At 43.2% G+C, this 12,402-nt stretch overlaps 1 protein-coding gene across 6 annotated transcripts in view; it reads left to right on the top strand.

Moving 5' to 3' along the window:
• ppp6r3 (protein phosphatase 6, regulatory subunit 3) overlaps positions 1-12,402 on the top strand; it is a 70,379-nt gene that overhangs the window by 27,056 nt on the left and 30,921 nt on the right. For 5 of the 6 annotated variants that reach the window (XM_088995757.1, XM_088995756.1, XM_088995755.1 and 2 more), the window contains exons 11-14: positions 23-172; positions 2,397-2,461; positions 3,034-3,149; positions 10,695-10,780. In XM_088995757.1, the coding sequence (XP_088851883.1) occupies positions 23-172; positions 2,397-2,461; positions 3,034-3,149; positions 10,695-10,780 (417 nt within the window). The remainder of the gene's footprint in view (positions 1-22; positions 173-2,396; positions 2,462-3,033; positions 3,150-10,694; positions 10,781-12,402) is intronic. The other variant, XM_088995759.1, reaches the window with a different exon arrangement.

Genomic DNA, 12,402 nt, shown 5'->3' with positions numbered 1-12,402 from the left:
AACTATGTGTTATTTTTCATAGGACATGTATTTCAGATACATCTGGAACAACTTTCTCCACATCCAGGTGGAAATCTGTACAGCTGTCATCTTGGTCATGCCACCTTTTGCCTCTGAAGTCGAGCTTGACACACAACAAGAAAATGCAAGAGAGAGCATCCTTGTCAGACATGTAAGATTCAAATGCATTATACACTGAGCTACTGTCTTGCAAGGTTGGGTTATATGCCCTGCGGTGGACTTAAAGGACAACCGATGTCTCCGGACAAGTTGTGTCCATAATTTGTAAAATGGCTTGAAATGACTTCTACTGAGCGTATTTGACAAAGATTCCAGCGCACAGAGCTATATTTTACCTTTTAAGACTCGCGCTGAATATTCAGGAAGTCTTGTTTTCGAGTTGGTGACGATGCCTGACCTGACGTCAGGGAAGGAACGCCCCTGACCGAGAAAGGACATACCTTGAATCACCTCAATGCATTTTGGGTACATTGTTTGGTCTGAAAACTTGTGTTGATCCGTGCTGATGGCGAAATTAGAAGGAAAACACATCAATAACCCGATGGTGAATCGTTGTGCGTTGCACCAAGACAATTATTTGATATTCGCTGGCACAAATTCCCAGCAGACAAATCAGCCCATTTCCAACGGTGCTTTGGCGCCATCTTCTGCATTTTCTGGGTGCTACACATCAGTCCAGACGCCTCAAAATGACCTGGAAGAACTTCTTTAATCAATTGCAAACATGTATGCTTTCCTCTTCAGAACTATTTGAATCATATTCATAACTGGATGAGTAAGAAGAAAGCATATTCTCCGAATCTGAAGCCATTGGTTGATTCTCCAGCAATGCAAGACGTCTTGGCGTGACGTCACAGACTGGGGGCGGGACTTTCTGCAAATGCCCAATTCGCAGCTCAATTTTTTTGCAGATTTTGGACACTTTTTGTTTTGCATTTGACAAAAAATATCATACTGCGTATACGTTGGCAAGTGTTTGTCATCGCTCATTCAGTTAGACAATGCTTTCCAAACAGCCTAGAGCAGGGGTCGGGAACCTTTTGACTAAGAGAGCCATAAAAGTAAAATATTTAGAAATGTTTTTCAGTGAGAGCCACATACAAACGCTCGCGTGCGCGCGCGCACACACACGCGCGCACGCGCGGCCACTTTTCAACAAAATGTCAGAATGCATTATTTCAAATAACTTTGTGATAGTACTCACCGTTAACATGAATAATTTTCCGTTCCTCGTGATTGGTAAAAATCCAGGCAAACGATCGAAATGAAATTCAATTTGCCGGTCCAGAGGCGAAGTTACTGCTAGCTAGCCTGCACACGGCTCATAAGCTTCCACACTTGCTATCTGCAATCGAAGTATGTCGATGCTAACGTTAACACGGGGCTTGTTAAAATGTCACTGATATTTGAATGTTTCATTGCAAATTAGAATCAGAACATTTTCTCTCCTCTAATGCTCCGGTGCATTCACGCTGAAGTGCACTAGTTGGGCTCATTTAAAGGGGTGTTTACCTGTTTCGACATGACGGCCACTATCATCCAATCAAAATGGCGCTTTTGGCCATTCTAGCTCAGTGTCATCCAATCAAAATTGAGCTTTCCGCCAACTGCAGCCCCAACCAGAAATGAACGGCGAAAAAAACGACAATATGTATTTAGTTTTATCGGCGAGCCATATGCAATCATCAAAAGAGCCGTCCATATATGGCTCGTGAGCCATAGGTTCCTGACCCCTGGCCTAGAGTCATAAGAAGTCGTGCGCTATTCTCGAACCTGAACGCACCCCAAGTCTTGGATGACAAATAAACACAGCAGAGTAGACGTGTACGGCTGGTAGTTTCTTCAATTTATTCATAGTAACGCACCACATTTGAACTGAGGCTGAACACGAGCCTGTGGTGTTTATTTTACGGTCCCATCATAGTCAAATTATCAGCAAAAAGCTCCAAGGAGGCGATCGACGTGTGCATTCAATGAGAAGGGGTATGGAAAGTAGCGCCGGCTGGAGCGCTGTTCGGTCGTGTGCTTCCGCCCAAGATCACTCCGCCAGATCCGAAGGTCGTGTGCTTGATGGACTGGCCGTGGTGGGTGTGTGATATGAAAATAGTGCTTATTATAAGGCTTAATTTTCATGAATTTGATGTTCATATGATGAAAAGTTCATATTATAAGGCGTTCGTAAGTTGAGGTCTCACTGTGTGTGTGTGTGTGTGTGTGTGTGTGTGTGCGTGTGTGTGTGTGTGTGTGTGTGTGTGTGTGTGTATATATATATGTATATGTGTGTGTGTGTATGCTTATGTGTATGTGTATGCTTATGTGTATGCAAATGCTTGAATTAATGAATTAACTATTTTTCTTTGAATTCCCTCCAACAGTTGTTTCAAACGTGCCATTTCATCCAGAGAATTGTTGATGCTTGGAGCACGAATGACAAGGAACAGTGAGTATTGTTGGTTTAATTAGATTAGATGAGATGAGCCTTTATTAGTGGAGAAATGTACATTTCACAGCAGCAACGTTATAAAAGGAAAAGAAGTGGAAAAACAAAACTACAGGAGCTGCTGTAAAGGCAGCCACTCGCGCCATCTTCAGGTCAAAACAACAACAAAAATAAAATAAATAAATCACATGACACAAAAGACAGTCATTCAATTTGAAGCACTTTTCTGCAGGATCATAGCGTCCTTTTCACCAGTGGATCAGAGACGTCATGGTGAAATGTGCACGTCTGCTCCAAGCTAAATGTTGAAACCATTTTATTTATTTGTGTATTTATTTTGAGGTACCTTTGTTAAATTAAATCAAGGGGAGAAGTTTCTATTATCTTGCTGTCTTTCTTGCTTTCTTGCTTTCTTGCTTTCCTGCTTTCTTTCTTTCTTGCTTTTTCTTTCTTGCTTCCTCTCTTGCTTTCTTTGTTGAAGTAAAAGTTCAAAATTGAAGGTCGAAAAGCTGGTTTACTTTTGAGTGCTCTGCTTGCTCAAGATTTATAAGGGCTTTTTCTTTCTTTTTTAGGCAAGAAGGTGGTCGGCGGCGAGGTCACATGGGTCACCTCACTAGAATTGCGAATTCGATACTTTATAACTGCGACAAAGGCCCTAACGGATTACAGATACAACAGCTCATTGCTGGTAAGAACACACTACATCAGCATCACATTAGTGTTAAGTTTTAAAAGTAAAAAAATCCTAATCATTTGTTCTGTGCATGTAGAATTCTCAAATGCACAGTGAAATGATATTTTCACTCTTAACACGGTGGGGATGGGGCGCTGCTGACCTCAACTCGTGCCATTGTCAATCAGTGGGGATAATACTTCCTCAATTCCAACAACAGGCATTCCTGACAGGAAGCAAAATCTCTCAGGTAGGCTCTCCAATCTCTGGGGTCGACGTCACCCATGTGGTGAAAAAGCTTCTTGCTGGCAAAGCCCCAGGGGTGGATCTGCCCAAAATTCCTCAAAGTTCTGTATGTTGTCAGGCTGTCCTGGTTGACATACCTCTGCAACAGTGATGAAAAGGTTTCTTCAGCCGTCATCTATACTTCTTTCAAGGTGTCGGACGTTTCGCTCCTCATCCGAAAAGCTTCATCAGTGAACTCAAGTTGTGCTGGTAGCTCTGGCCCTAGATATATATATATATATATATATATATATATATATATATATATATATATATATATATCGATATATATATATATCCGACCCTGTTTGCATATATAGAAATAGTATCGATATAACCGGGACTATCGATGTATCCGATATCGATATAACGAGACTTTACTGTATATCCCTAATGGTCAGGGGTGGCGGTGTCAGACCTCTGCTAATGTGGGGCAATCAGACCAGTCATAGACATAATAAGACAGGAGAAAATAAGTAATTAGATTAGCTTACTGCTCCCCAAAACTGCAAAGAGCAGGGCCCTTTCAAAGCAGAGGTCTGCCACCGCAGACTCTGTCGATTAGAATCAGAAAGCCATTAATAGTTCCACAATGGGGAAATTTGCAATCCATAGCAGCAATTTGAAAGAGGGTGAGGCCTGGGCTAAAAAGATAAAACCAACGTATTCTAAGTGTAATAGAAATGTCTGAGGACTGAAATGTATAACTGTGCAAGAATGTTTCATAAAGAACTGAACGATACATAGTCTTCTTCTTTTCCTTTGGGCTTTTCCCTTCAGGGGTTACCACAGCGAATCAATGTCCTCCATCTAACCCGGTTTCGTGCATCCTCTTCTCTCACACCAGCTACCTTCATCTCTGCTTTGCAAAGTACCTACTCTTAGTTCTATCATGTTGGCGTTCCATTTCTCTCTTTTCCTCCGGGCACACCTTCCTCCTCTCCTTCTTCGACCAACAGTAGTCCGTTTTTTTCCACCCCACCCTGAAGGTCAACAGTGCCAATGGTGGTCGTTGTTAACCTGGGCCTCGACCGATCCGGTATGAGATTCAGAGGTTTGATTCGCATATATGTTTTGGCAAAAAATTGACGTCGGATGCCCTTCCTGACACAACCCTCTGTATTTATCCGGGCTTGGGACCGGCACAATAAGACACTGGCTTGTGTCCCTGGCAAGTACAGTGATACCTCGGTTTACGAACCCTTAAACATTAAAGAGACAGGCAGACGACAGAGAAAGTGAGAAAAAAAAAAACACACACACACACACACACACACACACACGAAAGGAAAACGACAAAGCTTGAAACAAAAAGCAAAAGTTAAACAAAAAGAAACGAAAATGGATAGAAAACAGTGACATTTGGACTCATATCAACTTTGATAGACTGGATTGGTTTGATTTACTGGAAGGTAAAAATATCCCATCAATCAGGCTCCTCAAATAATCTGTACACTTGATGCAAAAAGCTATCAACGCAGCTAAACAGAACACTGGAGGAGGTGCTGAGGATCTCGGCAAAATGATCACAGAGAAAGCACCTCCAAGGCATCATTCCTCAAATGGTGAAATTGCTGCCGTGGACTGCGAATTTCCCCATTGTGGGACGAATAAAGGTTTTCTGATTCTGAAAGAAGAAGGCTACGTTCCTCATCAAGTGTTTAATGCTGATGAAAGCGGCCACTCCATTCCATCAAGCCATCAACGACCATCACAAAGGTCAATAAAACAACTTTATTATACAGTCCAGTTTATTTCTTTAATTATAATACCAGAGCACATTTATTATACATAAAAGAAGGTCTATTTTGTGTAGTTTTAACGCTTAGAAAATTAGAAAGTAGAAAATGATGTTTTGCCAAACGAGGCGTCGGTTGAGAGGACAGTGGTTTGTTGCTGGAAACTGGTCGTGAGAAGGGGCAGGGAGTGGCAGTCCACGGTATGAGTGGGTGCAGGTGCAGCTCCAGGTGGAGTTGACGGTGGGCCGGAGGTTACAGACGTCTTGTCAAACCATGTCTTTCTCATTCAATGTCACTGGGCTTTTGTGGCCTGGCATGTTTTTCAGGAGCTTCCAGACGCCAGCGACATTGTTGGCTTGCAGCTCCTCCTCCATTTTCATCCTGTAGGACTTTTCCCCTGTCTGATCTTTCTCTACATGGCATTCAGCTCCTCTCTGTTCCCCGACACAAAAGCCCTTTTATTTTCCTTCGGGAGGGCCTTTATGTCAGAATTAATCTATGGTTTGTTGGTGGAAAAACAACGCCAGTCCTGGTGGATACAGTGTTTCTTCCACAACAGTTTGTAATCCATTGTGTCGGTGAGTGAACATACAGTATATAATAGGGATATACGTATATAGGGCCAGAGCTAACAGCACAACTTTAGTTCACTGATGAGGAGCAAAACGTCCGAAACATTCAAAGAAGTACAGATGGCAGCTGAAGACCACTTTTCATTGATGGACCACTCCTGTACGACTCAGACCTTACAGACAGAGGTAGTGGTCCCTGTTTTTAGAAAGGGGGACCAGAGGTCAGCAACGCCCTCATACATACGAATATCCTGATGATCATCAAGAAAGAGAATCCAGGTCACAAAGTGCTCACGTTAAACTGAAACCATTTGGCACACCACAGGTGATTTTTTTTTTTGTTTTGTTTTAATCTATACACATGGCGGGGCGGTAGTTGAGTGGCTAGCACGCCGGCTTCACCCTGCAGAGGCCGTGTCCCGGTCCGGCGTCCCTATGTGGAGTTTGCATGTTTTCCCGGGCCTGCGTGGGTTTTCTCCGGGGTTGTCCGGTTTCCTCCCACATTCCAAAAATATGCATGGCAGGCTGATTGCCTGGGACACTCATAAATTGTCCCTAGATGTGAGAGTTGGTTGTTTGTCTCTGTGTCCCCTGCAATTGACTAGCAACCAATTCAGGGTGTCCCCTGCGCAGTGCCTGAAGACCGCTGGGACAGGCTCCAGCATCCCACAGACTCTAATGAGGAATAAGCGGAACAGATAATGGATGGATGGATACAGTGGCTTGAAAAAGTATTCATACCCCTTGAACTTTGGCACATTTTGTCAGATTCTGACCACAAACATGAATATATGTAATTGGCATTTTATGTGAAAGACCAACACAAAGCGGTCCACAATTGTGAAGTAGATAGAAATTATTAAGGCCATTAATTAATGAAGCAGGAATCAAAAGTAAGAACAAAGGTCAAAGTCAGCTTTATTGTCAAATATGCTAATATGCATGACAGATGAAATGAATGTCCTCTTGGACCCAACGTGCAAGGCACTTATACTCTGACTAAAAAGACATACAATTGACAACAGACAATACATGTAATTTCTGAATGTAAAGTGAGGTAGTGTCGTATGGAAAGTGATGTAATGTAGTAGTGCAAAACCAAACAACAAAATAGGGTTGAAGTGAGGTCTTGCAGAAAAAAAAACGAGAAGGAACAAAAAATAGAGTTCAGGATGATAGTGCAGCATGTAGCGTGTACTCATAGTTCAGTTAATGTGGCAGTGGGAAGGGGCAGGGAGGTGGGGGCAGGGCTGGGAGGGAGTTGAGTCTCCTGACTGCCTGGTGGCAGAAACTGTCCTTGAGCCTGCTGGTCTTGTCTCGGAGACTCCGCAGTCTCATACCCTATGGCAGCAGGCTCAAGAGGCTGTGGGAGGGGTGGGTGGGATCGCCAGTGATCCTGATGGGTCTGCGGGTGAGGCGGGTGTTGTAAATGTCCTGAAGGGGTTGGGGGGAGGGAGGAGAGACACAGATGATCTTCTCAGCTGTCCTCACTCTGCGCTGCAGAGTCTTACGGCAGGACACAGTGCAGGCGCCGTACCACACGGTGATACAGCTGGTCAGGAAAAATATGGTTTAATCTTTGGGATGGCAGATGATGGAGCTGCCTGCACCTCGCATCTCGCATGGATGGTCGGTGCGAAGAGAAGAGAGAGGAAGAGAGCTGTTTGGGAGCGCTTTTGTACAGCGTGGCAGAATATGACATCTTTGACCAGATGTATAAAAACAGAAGTCTGAGGAAATAAAACATTCAAAAACTCTCCCCCCCCGACGAACATATTTAACATTGGTATAGGACCTATACTATAGGTGAATAAAAGAAGAAAAGAAAAATAAAATCACAAAATAAAACAACTTGTATGTACAATCAAAATAGAAACAATAAGTATGTCAATAGTCAATTGCTAAATCAATCAAGTCTACATGGCACCCTGGCTTCCTGGATGGTGATTTTCCAGGACGACAAGGAGAAACAATTTTGTTCCGTAAGATTTATTTGTAAGTAGACTCCAAGATGTGATACGGATGAGCAGGTGATCGGGAAAAGGGTGTGTGATTGGTCCACGTGGCTCCAATGTTCCCTTGACGTGTTCGGGAATCTCCTTCACGATCCTGGCGAATCCAGACGATCCTTGTGGCTCCCGGAGATGGTTAGCAGCTCCGTGAACTGCCCATCCCACGTTGGTGTGGCTCCTCGGACATCCTCTCCAGGCCGTAGCCTCTTGTCCTGTCTGGGGAGCAAAGGAGACTTGCGGCAGGTCACATGTTGACAGGATGTTTTTATTCTACACATCACACATTACCTGGGTCTGTTTCTTTCCCGATCCAGGTCTGTCTCATCACGAAGGGTCCACAATGCATTTTCTCACAAAAAGGCAATAAATCATTGTTAGTAGGTGTTAGTTTGTTAGTAAGTGTTCGTGGTTAGCGCATCTGCCTTTCCGGAGAGCACACACTTTCTTCACTCCCCTCTGTTGAGACATGAGAAGTCTCAATTTGCCAACATGTTTTCTTGGAAAACACGACTCATCTACTGGCTTGGATTGGGTTTGCCTTTATTAGTCTCGCAGTGGAGAAAGTTACATTTCACAGCAGCAAAGTTATGATAGAAATGAAAGTAGAAAAGCATTATGTATGACATTGCAGATTAACAATTTACATCGCACAATTTGTCAAGCATTGCTTATTGAATTTAAAGGCCATTGTTTGCATGTGTCCTGCATGGGCACCAATTCATGTGGCATTTGTATTGAACATTTAGCACGGTGAGCGCGGCTTCGTCCGCTGCTGCAACCGCTTCAGTTTTGCCCAAGCAGATCACATCTGCAGTTTTCTGTAGGCTACACATTTTTGTATGTCACCACGATCTTCGGGTGGAGGATCGCATTCAATAAGTCTTTTCCTGAGTTGGCATGCGCAGCAGGCTCTCCTGCTGATGTGGCTATCCCCCCGTTTCCACTGGGTTGTGTGGACTGTGGAGAAAACATTTTGGGCGTCTGAAAATGGTTGCTGTACTCACCTTTCGTCATTCATGTGCGTTTTCTGTTACTTGCTCCGTCGGACCGTCAGACACGCCTGCTCAGGACATCCAACAGGTTCTTCCTGTTGATGATGTGTCACTTACGCCTGCTCAGGATGTATGTGGCATCACGACTGGCACGTGAAAGCACACTTCAGCTGGTCAGTTTCATCTTTGGCCACCCGTGTGGCTGTGGGTGCCCAGGAGCTGTTTGGGAGAGCTTTTGTCAAGAGCGGCAGTATGTGATGTTGTTGATCGGATGTTTAAAAACTGAAGTCTGAGAAAATAAAACAATGTTTAAAATGTTTGTCTAGCAAATTGCCTTAACAGAAAATTATACATGACTTTCAAATAAAGAAATAAAGACCCTGAAGAATATGGCGTGCAAAAGTATCCAGCCCCCTCTTCTCTGAGTGCAAACAGTCGCCTTCAGAGGTTGCTGAATGATCAGCTGTTGATTTAATGATCAAATGGAGTCCGTCATTGCGTAATCTAACCTTAGTGTAAATAAAGCTGTTCTGCGGTGGCCTCAGAGGTTTGCTAAGAGGACACTGGTCAGTGAACAGCATCCTGAAGTCCAATGGACACACCAAACAGGTCAGGGATAAAGTTGTGGAGAAGTTTCAAACAGGGTTAGATCATAAAAAGATTTCCCAAGCTTTGAACATCTCACGGAGCACTGTTCAATCCATTATCAAGCAATAGAAAGAGTATGGGCCAACTGCAAACCTACCACACAGCAAACGTGTGGAAGAAGGTGCTCTGGTCAGATGAGACCAAAGTGTAACTTTTTAGCCTCAATGCAAAACGTTATGTGTGGTGGAAAACTAACACTGCACGTCACTCTCAACACATCATCCCCACTGTCAAAACATGGTGGTGGCAGCATCATGTTGCGGGGCAGCTTTTCTTCAGCAGGGACAAGCAAGCTGGTCAGAGTTGATGGGAAGATGGATGGAGCCAAATACAGGACAATCTTGGAAGAAAACCTGATGGAATCTGCAAAAGACTTGAAAATGGGGCAGAGGTTCACCTTCCAGCAGGACAATGACCCTGAACATAAAGCCAGAACTACAATGGAATGGTTTAAAACAAAACATATGCTTGTGTTAGAATGGCCCAGTCAAAGTCCAGACCTAAATCCAATCGAAAATAGGTGGCAAGATCTGAAAACTGCTGTTCACAAATGCTCTCCGTCTATCTTGCTGAGCTTGAGCTGTTCTGCAAAGAAGAATGGGCCAAAAATTACAATCTCTAGATGTGCAAAGCTGGTAGAAACATGCAGTTGTAATTGCAGCGAGAGGGGCTTCTACAAAGTATTGACACAGGGCGGCTGAATACTTTTGCACGTCACATTTTTATTTTTTTTTAATCAACAAAAACATGAAAGTCATGTATGAATGTCCTTCTATTTACCAATTGTCAAAGTCAAAGTCAGCTTTATTGTCAAATATGCTAATATGTATGACATAGAGCACAGATGAAATTACTGTCCTCTTGGACCCAGCGTGCAAGGCACTTAGAATGACTTTAACAAACATAATAAACATGCTTTGGACTTTCTGAAAATGCACAATTCGCAGCTCAATTTTTTTTTTTTTGAGATTTTGGACACTTGAAGTCATTTTTGTTGGTGTTTTGCATTTGACTAAAAATATCAGCCTGCGTGTCTTGGGTATTTTAGATGCTATAAAACATTTTTCTGATGTGAGTTAGGAAACAAAAAAAGTGATGTCGATTGTCCTTTAAAGGGGTATGAATACTTTTTCAAGCCACTGTATATACACATGTATATTGTGATTGGCTGACAACAGGGTACTCCCCCACCTGTACGTGCGTGTGTGTGTGTGTGTGTGTGTCTGTGTGTTTGTATGTGTGTGTGTGAAAATAAATGTATGTGATATTCACCTGTGAAATATATGAAGATGAATTTAACTGTGTGTGACAGAACTTAAAGTTGACGACAGAGAAAAATGGGAGGCCTTCATATCTGGGCAGCTGGCTGACACAAACAAGAGAAACACTGTTGACTTGGTAAGTTATCAGAAGCACAGTTGGTGCTCTTGTCAAGTGCAGCTTTGAACCAACATTCCCTCAAAAAAATGAGTGTGTAGTTATCTCTGTTAATGTACGTAGCCTTGTGGTCTATTCACGCTGTTGATTTCCTGTATTTTTTGGCCGGTGGACACTCCCCCCCTCCGGTGCCATCGCACGGTCCATCACTCTCGAACAGCGAGATGCTGACTGGCCAAAATTGTCGTACGCCTTTGTTAAGAAACGGTTGTTTTCTATCCTCATTTTGTGCAATGCTGATGCTAATATTCTCTGTTCATATAAATGAGGCATAATGCTGAATGTTGAGCGGATCTGGAAACGCAGCCACGACGCTACATATGGTCCTTTGACAGCGATTAAAAAAAATAGTTCTTTTACAATGCTCAGAGAAGCGATTGCTCTCTGTGCTCCGGCAAATGAACCTCCTACTTGTTCGATCTAAACAAGAAGGATCATCTCCAATCTTTATTCTCCCAAATGCATCGCAAACGCGCTGCAGATCTCAACAGCGTTGCCGGGCTGCGAGCGCGTCACGGTGCCAGGCGTCGAATTAACAAAAATACATGGGGACATTTTCAAGAGGCTCCAGATTTTCCCCGTTGTGCGTAAATTCCCAGAGACGAGTTTCATGTCAGGGGAGCTCAAGGACCTTCTTGTAGTGGGGAACAAAGAAGAAGATAGCTTGGGTTGTTGATCACTCATAATGTGATGTGGATACAAATCTAACACTATATTCTTTGTTTAAGAGATTGAACAAATATATTCCGGGGAGGGACTGATACTAATAGTACTAATAATAAGGCTCCATTCCTCAACAGTATTCAATTACCTGGGAAAAGCCGAAATGAAAAGAAGATACAATGCACTGGGGCTGTTAGGCGACAAGTCATGATAACTCTCCTTGAGAGTTTTGAAAGGCGCTTAGAAATTAAATGGATTATTATTATATTAAAGATCACAATTTCCACTAATTATTTGAAAGAGTTGGTCAGCAACAAATCAACTTGCTCTCCTGAATAAAGTGTTTTTTAACAGGTGTCGACTAATGCGCTCTCCATGTTCCTCTAGGGCGCGTTTGAATTGTTCATTCCTTCATTCGTCTTCCAAAGCACTTATTCCTCTCTTGGGTCACGGCGTGTGCTGGAGCTTCTCCCAGCTGTCTTTTGATATTAGGTGGGGGACCCCTGAACCGGTTGCCACACAGAAAACTAACAATAATTCCTTCTGTCACTCACACCGAAGGACAATACGGTGTGTTCAATCAGTCTGTCATTCCTGTTTTTGGAATGTGGCAAGAAACAGGGAGAACATGCAAACTCTACGCAGGGAGGCAGCAGCAGCGATTGAATCCATGACCTATGCACTGTGAAGTCGACGCGCAAACCACTTGACTACCGGGCGCCTCTTTTGAATTGTATCATTTGCAAACATCTTTATAGTGATTTTCAGATGTGTGATTAGTGTCGCATTTGGTTAACATGGCAAGTTATTGGATCACCTTTAAGGACAACCGACACCAGTTTTTTATTCCCTGACTGACATCAGAAAAACGTTTTATAGCATCTAAAATAGCCAAAACACACAGGCTGATATTTTTAGTC

Source organism: Hippocampus bargibanti, linkage group LG05 (assembly GCF_051943395.1).
Source record: "Hippocampus bargibanti isolate YZ-2025 linkage group LG05, ASM5194339v1, whole genome shotgun sequence".
Classification (NCBI taxonomy): domain Eukaryota; kingdom Metazoa; phylum Chordata; class Actinopteri; order Syngnathiformes; family Syngnathidae; genus Hippocampus; species Hippocampus bargibanti.
Note: the sequence above shows the minus strand (reverse complement) of the source record. Positions and strands in the feature narration are given on the sequence as shown.